This window comes from Callorhinus ursinus, unplaced genomic scaffold (genome assembly GCF_003265705.2).
Source record: "Callorhinus ursinus isolate GAN/ISIS: 27379988/994484 unplaced genomic scaffold, GSC_fseal_2.0 scaffold9, whole genome shotgun sequence".
NCBI classification, from domain to species: Eukaryota; Metazoa; Chordata; class Mammalia; order Carnivora; family Otariidae; genus Callorhinus; species Callorhinus ursinus.
This window is the reverse complement of record NW_027397071.1, coordinates 58,730,136-58,742,216: the sequence shown is the minus strand read 5'-3', so window position 1 is coordinate 58,742,216 and position 12,081 is coordinate 58,730,136. Positions and strand designations below refer to the sequence as shown.

Below are 12,081 nucleotides of genomic sequence, written 5' to 3'. Positions count from 1 at the left end.
AAAAAGAAAGACAAGACCAAAACTACACTTTACATAAATAAAGTTATTTACTAAACTAGCTTATCTTCCTTTTCATTTCTAGATGATAAAGTATCTGTGAGCAAGAATATGTGGGGAGAACTGACTTTATTTATACTTGATAAAGAGATTTAAGTATATCTTTTAAAGATCCAAGGTAAATGATGTAATTTTTAAATGATATAACTACATTAAGAAAAGGGAAAACTGAAGATATGAAAGTATAAGTGGATTAATGTACTAGAGCAAGATCATGTCTACAATGACAAGAAATAATAGTATAAGCCTATTCTTTATACTTACGGATGTAACCACCAAAAGAACCAAAAACAGTTAAAATGATTTCTGCCATCAAGTTTTTAATTTCAAGAACTCTTTTATATTATGAGTGATCTTTTTTATTTTAGCATCCTATTTTTGTTTCAAGGACGTAATATCTTCTCCTATTTCTGAGGATTTTAATGATTTTTGTTGTTTTGGTTTTTTGTTTTTACAGTTTCTTCTTTCCCTTCCTTTGCTTCTTTGGTCTCTATCTTCTGCATTAGAGACTTTGCTCAGAAATCTAGTGATCCCTGGCTCATGACTGAGGGTGGGACCTCCTAAAAAAGCTGACCCAAAGCTGAGTACACAGAGATTACTGAAAACAGGCTTCACAATAGTGATCTGCATGGGTTTTTTTGGGGGTGGGTGCCCAACTCAGTAAACTTTTTCTTCTTGGATTAGTCAGAGTTCCCAAAGAAGAGTTTTCCAGTACTATGTCGGGAGGGCCTGTGCTCAGGCGAGTACACCCCCATGCTTCTCAAACAGAGCCCACAACTGTGTCTGTTCTATTTACTCACAACTCTGCCAGCCCAGAGACCCCGGTGTTCTACCCTCTCTACAGGATAAACCTCCCTAACGGAAGGAGGAGCACCAGCAGCAGAGAATCTAGGGATCTAACTGATTTTCAAACAGCTCTCACCCATCCTTATTTTGGTACCTGTCCCTTCGCCCTTGGTTCCAGAGGTACTTGGTGCCTGTCCCACTACTGACTTCAGATTTGCCTCTGGGATCTGCTAAGTTAGTTATTTCAACCATCTGCTCTCCAGCTCTGAAGACTCTGTCGCTGTTGTCTCCTCTCCTGTTTATGGATTTATGTCTTTTTAAAAGTCTTTTTACTATAGTTTAGCAGAGTTTGGGGGAAGGAACAAGATTTAATGCGTGTGTTCAGTTTGCCATGACAAGTTCAAGTCCAATCGTTTATTCTTTCAACAGTAACTTTTAAGAGTGTTTCCTAAGACTGGGACATATTTGAGATAATTTTAGGCAGTATGGGAGGTGGTATTCAGTGACAAACTTAAGCAACATTAGATAACACCGAATCATAAGGGATAAAGTTACTTCAATTTTCTTGCAAACTTTCTAACCAACCCTCATCAGACAAGGAAAAACAGTCATCATCATTTACCACCTGGGTCCAATAGACCCTTTTTATAATTTAAAGTCATCTTATAAAAAATCTACAGGGGCGCCTGGGTGGCTCAGTCGTTAAGCGTCTGCCTTCGGCTCTAGTCACAATTCCAGGTCCTGGGATCGAGCCCCGCTTCGGGCTCCCTCCTCAGCGGGAAGCCTGCTTCTGAACCCTCTCCCATTCCCACTGCTTGTGTTCCCTCTCTCGCTGTGTCTCTCTCTGTCAAATAAATAAATAAAATCTTAAAAAAAAAAAATCTACAGAAGAACGATACCATCAAAATGCAGTATTTTTAAAAACTTTTGACAGCTCATAATTTTGTTGAAGAGAGACTAGCCATTTTCCTTGCACTGTAACTGGAAAACATTTTCATTCTTAGGTTTATAAAGAAAAATTCAAATGACCAATCCAGTGAGTTTTTTCATTTCAACATCATCTACTTCCTTCCGATTACCTTTGTATACACCTTTGTATACCTTCAGCACTTACCCACTTATGAACCATATAAAGTAAATTTTGGTGCAAAATATCATAGAAAATGAAAGAATACTGTCACATGTACTTTTGACCAAATGGGATGATTCACAGGTTATTATAAAATATTGTGAGACAAGTCTTTTCTCCTAAATGACTTACTGGATGAGAATATCACATATATTTCCTTTTTTCTGTCATTTATTCTTGAGTTTGAGAAAATACACCTAGAATATTATCATCTGAAGATTCACAGTCTGAAATTCCTCTTATATGATCACCATTAAAATCTAGAGCAGTGCTATCCAATACGGTAACCACTGAGATACATGTAGCTACTAAGCACTTGAAATGTGGCAGCTCTCAACTGAGATATGCTGTAAGTGAAAAATACATATCAGATCTTAAAGACTTAGTGTTAAAAAATACGTAGAATATCTCATTAGTAATTGTTGTATTGATTACATGATAAAATTATAATATTGTAGATCTACTGAGTTAAATAAAATATATCAAAAATAAATAAATAAAAATAAAATAAAATATATCATTAAAATTAACCTCACCTGTATTTTTTTTTAATTTTTTATTGTTATGTTAATCACCATATATTACATCATTAGTTTTTGATGCAGTGTTCCATGATTCATTGTTTGTTCATAACACCCAGTGCTCCATGCAGAACGTGCCCTCCTCAATACCCATCACCATCACCTGTATTTTTTTAATACAGGTAAGTATTACAGTACTTAGTAAGTAATACAGTAACTCCTAGAAAATGTAAGGTTACATAAGTACATTGCATTATATTTTGATTTGACAGAGCTGTCTAGAGTGCTATCTATTTGCATTCATGTTCTGATTTATCTAAATAATTATTGAACATACTGACAATTTTCTTCCCATTACCAGTGTGAATAAAAAATTTTAGAATTCTGAATTAGCAACCATATTCAATGAAAGCGTAAAAAAAAAGTGATTAACATAATAAAAAATTTTAAAAAAGACTATAAAGATGTGTGTCCAAATTGCTTATAGGCCTTTTCTTGAAAGATGACGTGATACTACGTGATTCCATCATTCTCCTGTTTTCTCATTGGTCTTTTTACCACAATTGGAAATAACTGATGAGTAATGACGAAATAATGCCTAGGATGATCAAAGAGCAAACTGTTCCAAGATACTGGAAATGGAAAATCACTAAGATTCCAAAATACATCTTAGATTTTAAAAGCATCCTAAGGGTAAATGCATAAGAATGAATTTTACTGAACTGTTTCCTCTTAGTTCTTCAAAAGACCTCTAAGAATAAGTCATAAAATATCAGCTCCTACAAATAGTGGGAACAGCTCAAAAAAGAAATGCAAAAAATAAGTAAGGAACAGACCCTAAGGATGTAGAGTTAAATGAGGGAGGAAAAGTCTTGAGTTTGGAGCTAATATGTCCACAACACATCTTTCATCCTCACTAATCTCCTTTTATGACAAAGGATAAACAGGTTTCAGGTTCAGGGACTTCAGCAAACAATAGTATCTACTAGTTAGAGCTTTTAATTATTGTCTTTTCTCATTTTAATTGTCTTATCCTTAATACTAAAATCCAGAAAAGCCCTGAAAACAAAAACTTTTGTAACTGTTGGTGGCAAAAGCTGACCTGACTTCATCTGGCAGTAAAGTCTGACCTGAGCTGACACAGGCTATTCAGTCTTTACTTCACTAAATATGAATACTCAAGATATTTCACTGGAGAAAAGTATTAATGTATCTGATAAAGGGGATTCTACCTCAGATTCCAATAGGAGTATTATGTAATATATGATACATATACAATGTTATATTCTTAAAATCTAAAAAGATCTGAATTTTGAGATATATCCTAGGGTTTGAGATAAGGAACTGTACACCTATATTTTATTTGTAGCAACTCAAGCTAGTTTTCCTTTTACAAAAGTGATATAAAATTTCCTTTTAAATAAATTTAAGCTAAAAATGAATGACTTAAAATACTAAGAAAATCATAGTTCAGGTGGCATATGACTAATATTATGACAATAATATATGGTAATAAAGTTACAGCAAAAACTATGAAAGTCGTACATGAATAACTTAAATCTATGGAAGACCAGTTTATAATATTTAATGATGTGCCCCATGGTCAGAACTGAAGTACTCAATTAGCTGTGAGATTAAACAAGTATCTTTGAGCACTCATTTTATGCACTACACATGGTTCCTGGCCTGAAGACTCAGATTATACAACTGGGATCTCAAATATCTAGTTAAGAATTATCCCAAACAATGAAATGGGTAAGTGGTGAGTACAGTATACCACTGAACAATATACTCTTCAGGAGAAGTTAAAAATCCCTTATAGAAGCCTAAAGAAGAGCTATTCTATGAAAATAGGCACTTCGGGCCTATTTGGATTTATGTGCAGGAGTATATGCACCAAAGCCAAATGAAGAGAAAAGCCCAGTTGCTCTCCTGTGAGTATTTATCTATCAGTGCGTTAACAAATGTCCACTGTGCAGAGACTTCAAAGTCCCTGGTCTCAAGGATCCTACTTATAACCTAGTTAAATAAAGGTTTATTCCACTAAAGCCAGAATCCCAAACAAATGGTAAGGATAACAACTTTGTTAGGGAATTTCTTAATGGAAATCATGACTACAGAGCAGAGTTTCTCAATCTCAGTACCACTGACATTTTGGACTGGGTGATTCTCTGTTGTGGCAGCTGCCCTGCACATTACAGGCCATTTAGCAGCATCCGAGGTCTCCACCCAACAGATGCCAGTAGCCCTAACCTCTCTCTGTGCCAATCACAATGTCTCCATGCATTGCCCAAAGTCTCCTGGGGAGCAAAATCGCCCCGACAAGAACCACAGCTACAAAGTAATAAAAATATTAGATGATGATGCTGATAGCTAAATTTACTGATTGTGGTTAACATGTGGCAGAAACTGAGCAAACTGCTTTATGTATGTTATCTCACTTAAATAATAAAATAATTTGCTAACAAAGCCACCATGCTAACATCACAACCATTTCATTTAATGAGATGTTTTTATAATAATAGTACCTGCTATTTATTGCATACCTGACCTGCATTTCTGTACATTGAGGTACTTATTACAATTGTAGTTAACGATTTGTATTCGTCAATTATCTGTTTTATATTCTGTAAGCTCCTAAAGGGCAGGAACCAGACCTTTTTTTATTCTGTATCTTAGCACACAGTAACTGTCTGATAATTGCCAGGCAGTTTACACCACTCTAGGCTTTTTACAGATTTTCTCTAACCCTCATAATAACCCTGCAAGGTGTTATATTTTAAAGATGAAGACACTGATCTGAAAGACATTTAATAAATTACCCCTGGTCTCTAAGAAAGTACTGGAGGCTGGACCTGAACTGGGCATCTGCCTGACACTGTGTCTCTTGGGATGCTTGCTTACAGTATTTTTTTATTTAAATTTAAATTTGTTAGTTAACATACAGTGTAATATTGGTTTCTGGAGTAGAATTCAGTGGTTCATCGCTTACATACAACACCTAGTGCTCAAGTTTGCTTACAGTATTGATAGCAATACTTTTTTTAAGTCTTGAAAGACATTTTCTCCTGTATCACTATAAGAACACTGTCATACAACATGGTAATAGTAACAAAGTAATAAAAGCTTACATCTGCTGGGCACATAATATGGGACAGGTACCTTGAGTGCTTTACAGAGATGATCTCATTCAGAATTCACATCCCTATGAGGTAAGTACTGTTATCACTCCCTCCATTTTCCAGATACAGATGCTGATGTTTAGAGATTACTATATTTATTGGTTACATAAAACACTTCCCCCCCATTTTATAATTTCTGAATTGGAGATGTATCTTCTAATTAATGATATCCTAGATTCAATGAAATATGATAAATGTATTTCCAAGGTTGCACAGCTAGGAAGTAGTAGGAGCTAGGATTTAGACACAGGTAGAACTGACTCTAGCTCTCAGACTTTGGTCCTTCTGACATACTGCCATTCTATCTTACGAAAGGAGGTTAAGAAATGCATACCCCTCCAAGCCCTCACAGAGGCTTGGGGTCTGAAAGCCTCGTTTTTAAATCTGCCTCGACCATTTACTGAGCATGATCCTGAGTAAGTCATACCAATAGATACAGACTTTTTGAGAGAGACACAATCCTATACAATAAGGCCTTATTCTAACCTTATGGAGTTGTTAAAAATTTAAAGAAAAATCATTTCTTTTGGAGTACTACACAAACGTTGGGTAGAGCAGCACAGGAGTCTAGAGGAACAGAGAATGAACTGTGACTTATAAAAGAATATTGGTCAAGGGTCTCTGAGCCTTCAAATCCACAGTTCTATACTGCTAATACCCTGCAAATAGCTCAGGCTCAAGTGCCAGCTCTGCCACATATGAGACTTGTGTGTGAGGCCTGAGGTGAGTCACCACACTCCCAAACCTCCCTCATCTGTAAAACAGACCTAAATAGCCCTATCCTACCTTCCTTCACAAGACAGCTATGATGACCCAAAAAAAGAAGGTATGAGTGAAATCATAGGGCATTTATCTTTCTCTGACATTTCACTTAGCATAATACTCTCTAGATCTAGCCATGTTGGTGCAAATGACAAGATCTCATTCTTTTGGCTGAGTGATATTCCAGTGTGTGTGTGTGTGTGTGTGTGTGTGTGTGTGTGTCCGTGTGTGTGTGTGTGTGTGTGTCCGTGTGTGTGTCCGTGTGTGTGTCCGTCCCCAAATCTTCTTTATCTGTTCATCTATGGACGGACACTTGGGTTGCTTCCATATCTTGGCTGTTGTAAATAATGCTACAATAAACACAGGGGTGCATATATCTTTTCAAATTAGTGTTTTCATTTTCTTTGAGTGAACACCCAGTAGTGGAATTACTGGATCATACGGTAATTCTATTTTTAATGTTTTGAAGAACCTCCATACGGTTTTCCACAGTGGCTGCACCAGTTTGCATTTCCACCAACAGTGCACGAGGGTTCCTTTTTCTCCACATTCTCGCTAACACTTGTTACTTCTTGTGTTTTTGATTTTAGCCATTTTGACAGGAGTGAGGTTAGAGTTAAGAAACAAAACAAACAAGGGGTGCCTGGGTGGCTCAATTGGTTAAGCATCTCCCTTCAGCTCAGGTCCTGGGATCAAGCCCTGCGTCAGGCTCCCCACTCCATGGGGAGTCTGTTTCTCCCTCTCCCTCTGCCCCTCCCCCCTGCTAGTGCTCTCTTTCTCAAATAAAATCTTAAAAAAAAAGAAAACAAAGAAAAAGAGACAAACAAACAAAAGAACAACAGACTCTTAACTATGGAGAACAAACTGGTGGTTGCCAGAGGGAAGTTGGTGGGGGAAGGATGAAATAGATGAAGGGAATTAAGAGCACACATATTGTATGAGCACTGAGCAATGTATAGAACTCTTGGATCATTATATGGTAAACCTTAAACTTATAATAACACTGTATGCTAATTATACTTGAATTTAAAAAGTTCAATAAAATAAAAAAAAGAAGTTTGGTATTTAGAAAATTTAAAAATAAGTCTTCCTAATTGAAAAAAAAACAAAATATGAGAAGAAATCGCTCCATAGACTACAAAGTACTGTCCTGTTATTACTTTATTGTAAACTACACTGCCAGCGTGATGAAAAACAAACTATGCTATGAGTGTTGAAGATATGCCCAAGTCCTGAGAACCCTACTGTGTGCTCAGGCAAGGCGACTGTTAGATGGTGTGCAAAATACTAGGAAATTCTTTCTTTAGAGAAAGGTAGCTGGGATAAGAGTACAAATAATAAAACTATTCACGTGTACACACAAGTCTTTTTTTTTTTTTTAAGATTTTATTTATTTATTTGAGAGAGAGAGAGAGAATGAGAGATAGAGAGCACGAGAGGGAAGAGGGTCGGAGGGAGAAGCAGACTCCCTGCTGAGCAGGGAGCCCGATGCGGGACTCAATCCCAGGACTCCAGGATCATGACCTGAGCCGAAGGCAGTCGCTTAACCAAGTGAGCCACCCAGGCGCCCTACACACGTCTTAAAAAACATACATGAGAAAGCGAGCACAGAAAGAATTCAAAGGGGGAAAAACAAAAATCACTGGCTTTGATGGTTAAGACTTTCTAAGAGGTAAAATAAATTGAGAGTTGAAGAAAGGAACAGCGAAACATGTTTTCTTTTCAGTCTTACACTGCTTCCCAAGACTCAAGGATGCGCCAACTGTCCTCCTTTAAACCTACTTCAACACCATTCCTCCAGAAAACCTACTGCGCAGCCCAGCTCCCACCTCAAGCTGCTTCTGGCACCCAGCGTTCCTATCTCTCATCTGACTTACAGCTACAGTGACACGGCACCCAACATGAAGTCAGGAAAGGCAGCCTATTCAAAGGCAAGAAACAGGTTTTATTTTTCTGTCTTTACATCTAGGACTAAAAAGACCTGCTACTTTAAAACTGTGCACCCAGTCTGGGAGCAGGCATCCACCAGGCTCAGCTCTATCTTCTTGAGCCTCTGGCCAATAGGTAACATTTAACTGCATGGATAACTTAACTACAGGTCACTTTTAGTAGCTACAAGTTGTGTAAGGATCCAAATTTACATCACTAAACAGAATCCTAATATCCTAAATAACCTGATTAATACCAGAGGTTTAGTAACTTCTTTTTTCTATAAAATTATTATTTACAAAGGAATCAGCAGTTTCTCTTCGTGGTCTCTCTTAGACTGTAATCTCCCAAGGGTGAGAACAGTACCATATTTAACTTCTAACATATGCTTCGTCACTCAATAAATGTGATCTGTAAGAAATAAACCGAAAAACCTGGGAGGGAGGGAAAGACACGACCTCTACCAAAACCAAATACTGCCTACCTCTTGCAGCGTCAACAAGGTATTAAGAATAGCTGGTAGTGTAGTCTGGACAACTCCAAATCTATCTTCAGTAAATGATGCTGCTACTAAGTGAGACAGACCTCAAGAGGAAAAGAAAAAAACAAATTAAAAGGAAATCCAAATTAGGTAAATCTATTTGCAATACATCTGCTGAGAAAGGATTAATATCCTGAATATATAAAGACCTTAAAACAGAAGAGGGCAGTAGTACAATAGAAAAATGGGCAAAAGATTGGAACAGGCACTGAAAAGGTCCTCAACTACATGGGGTCATGAAAAGATGACAGTCTGCATTCTAGCAGGAAAAAAATTTTTAAATAATATTGTGTTTTGGTAGTGATGAGTGGTAGAAAGAAAAACAAAGCAGAATAAGGGAACAGAGTGACAGCTGTGAGGATACTTTTCATAGGGGGTCAGGAAAGGGCTCTCTGAGAAAGTATCATTTTAAGCACTGAGAAGGCAGGATCTAGGAGATGAAAAAAAAAGTTATTTAACAACTAAGCATTCATATTAAAGCTAAATTAAATACATTAAAATGTTAAAAATGTTATGTCAATATAAGTTGACAATTGAAAACAATCTATTAACTGCAGTTTTTTGAAGTAGAAAAGACAGGCAAGAATCCTAGGCTCAGTTTCTCTGCTTAAATGCAAGGATAATTTCTGCCCAAATTAAAGTACACTTAAATATCTAAGAAAAATGCTCTATATAAAACAAAGATATAAAGATGTATCTAAAAATTCAAAGATTGAGGTCAAGGTCCAGAACTGACCTTTCATGGATACACTTCAGTACTTTTTTTTTTTTTTGGAGATACTTCAGTATTTAACCAGTAATTAAAATCAGAGTTGTAGTTCACTGCGAATGCTTACCTTCTAATGCCCAAATATGCATTTGGGCATCTGAAAAAACAGCCTGAATAGAGGCCTCTGGGTGCTACAATACAAAAGAAACATTTAAGTAAGTTCCCCTGGGCATTAACTCTGTTATTTCATCTAATCAACTAGGTAGCTTACAACAATAAAAAATTCAGAGCTGCCTCTCAAGAATTAAAATCTGGAATTCTTATACAATATGATTTAACTGCAGTAAAGCATTCGGCCACCAACTTACTGTGTGACCCTTGCCCAATCTCTAAATCTCAGTTTCTCATTTAAAATAAGAGTTACACACACTCAATCCACCTCAGATTAGTATAGAGATCACTTAAGAGAATGGTTACAATGTTTTTTTTTTAAACCTCAGAACTGCCTAAATACATCTTACCTCTCTTAAAACTGTCTACTCTCAGCCCCACTCCAAAGAAATACCATACAACCTTCTTCAATATAGCAAGGTCGAAGAGTAGGGAGCAACAATTGGCCCATTTAAACAAATGCTGACTTTGTGACGTACCCAATGAAGCCTATTAAGTACATCAGCATGTTACGTTTCTCAACACCAAACAGCGGTGTCTACAACTCCTTATCATAAAATAGATCCACCTGCAAAACTAGAATCAAGGCAGCCGTTCACTTCCACGGAAAAAGCGGATCTTGTTGAGCATCCGCTCTGCCACTTACTGGCTACGTGCCCTTAGGCTAGTTACTTGACCCCTCTGAGCCTCAAGCTTCCTTATCTGTAAAATAAGGACAGAGAGACATCTCACAGGAATGCTGTTAGAATTAAATGAGGGAACTTAAGAGGAAAGAATATGGCGTGCATAAGACACAAGGGTGAATTTTCTTCCCATCCTCTGAAGTAAAACTTTGGCCAACCCCTCTTCCTCTTGGTGTAAACACCTTCCTCAGGGGGCTGATAGTTTGTCCCAAAGCTCTAATGGAGACCCTGAGGTAGATTCTCTTGGGTAAAGGTCATTGCTAGGTGGGTGGATCTTCCCTGCCACCAAAGTAAGAAAACAGTTTCAAGCTCTTGAAACGATTCTTTGTTCTGTGTACCTATGTTCTATCAGAGTTACTCTTACTCAGATCTCTCCCCACAGAATAAAAATGAATGATGCACGCCAGTGCACTTGGGAGTACAGTATTAGCTAATACTGTAATATCTTCAGAACTAAAGAAGTTAGATTAAAATAAAACAAAACAAAAATTCTTTCCCCTGCATATGGGCAAAGGTTTTGCTCATTAAAGGATTAACATACAACAGCTGTAGTGAGTGAAAAAGGAAGGCTTTTTTAGCTTCTGCAATTCAGAGTTACTCTCCTATGGCAGCTGGAGCAGCTGACACACAAGCTAGAAAGTCATTTAGTTTGTGGCCTGAATTACAACTTTTTATCCCACACAAGCTTAACATCTGCAACCTAATCCAGTCATCTCTCTTCTGAACACCAAACTGGCCACAAAGATTGTAGCAAGACAATAAGCCAAGAAGGACCGCCATGGATTTGATCATTTTGCAAGAAGCACAAAGCTGCTTGCAGCCAGGAGACTCAGGAGGTCAACTGGAGTCAAGCCTTAGGAAGTCACTGAGATGAGCTGAGTGCTAGGGCAGCTCTTCCTCACACAGAGGTTTGCTGAAGCGCTCTACAGAGCTGTCTGGCTTGCTAGGATCGAACTCAGTATTTAGAAGTCAAATCCAACCTGGTACTTCATTTCTTATTTCATTTCCTCTCCCCGCCATTCCCAACACTCTAACTATATATTCTTACCTTACTGAAAAAATACATTATCAGCACCCGTTTTGATAAGAAATTCTTAACCTGAGTTGGAGAAAAGGAAGAATGAACACATTTACAGTTTTCAATTCTTTTCAAATATAATGTTAACACATTCCCAGGTTCTTGCTGTGAAACACTTCACATCTTACAAAGAACAATATTTGCAGTAAACTACATAAGTAAATACCTTTGTACTATAAATTAGATAACCAAGATGGGTCATCTAACCTAAACTGCATTTCCATGTACACATGCTAACCCCCAAATTAGAGCCCTCTGATAAAAGGAATTCAAAGTGGTTCCGGTGATATTTTCTTATTCAATTCTCTACAACTGTCTTGCCCTTTAGCCTCTTAATACCAAAAGAGTGTGTTTCCCTTACAAAAAAAAAAATCTTAAGAGATGAAATGGTTTTCTACTGTGTCAGTTGACACTGACATGGGAAACAATTTTCTTAGTATTAAGCTGAAAGCTACATACCCCAACTGACTTGAAAGTGAATTCATGACATGGCAGATTTATGGCATGTAGGGCAAATGGGATCCCAAAGTTTG

At 37.2% G+C, this 12,081-nt stretch overlaps 1 protein-coding gene across 4 annotated transcripts in view; it reads right to left on the bottom strand.

Moving 5' to 3' along the window:
- Window positions 1-12,081, bottom strand: part of NDC1 (NDC1 transmembrane nucleoporin) — a 62,396-nt gene that overhangs the window by 23,396 nt on the left and 26,919 nt on the right. For 3 of the 4 annotated variants that reach the window (XM_073896722.1, XM_073896724.1, XM_025871663.2), the window contains exons 14-16: window positions 11,519-11,569; window positions 9,744-9,807; window positions 8,851-8,951 (exon numbers count right to left, since the gene is read on the bottom strand). In XM_073896722.1, coding sequence (XP_073752823.1) covers window positions 8,851-8,951; window positions 9,744-9,807; window positions 11,519-11,569 — 216 coding nt within the window. The remainder of the gene's footprint in view (window positions 1-8,850; window positions 8,952-9,743; window positions 9,808-11,518; window positions 11,570-12,081) is intronic. The other variant, XM_073896723.1, reaches the window with a different exon arrangement.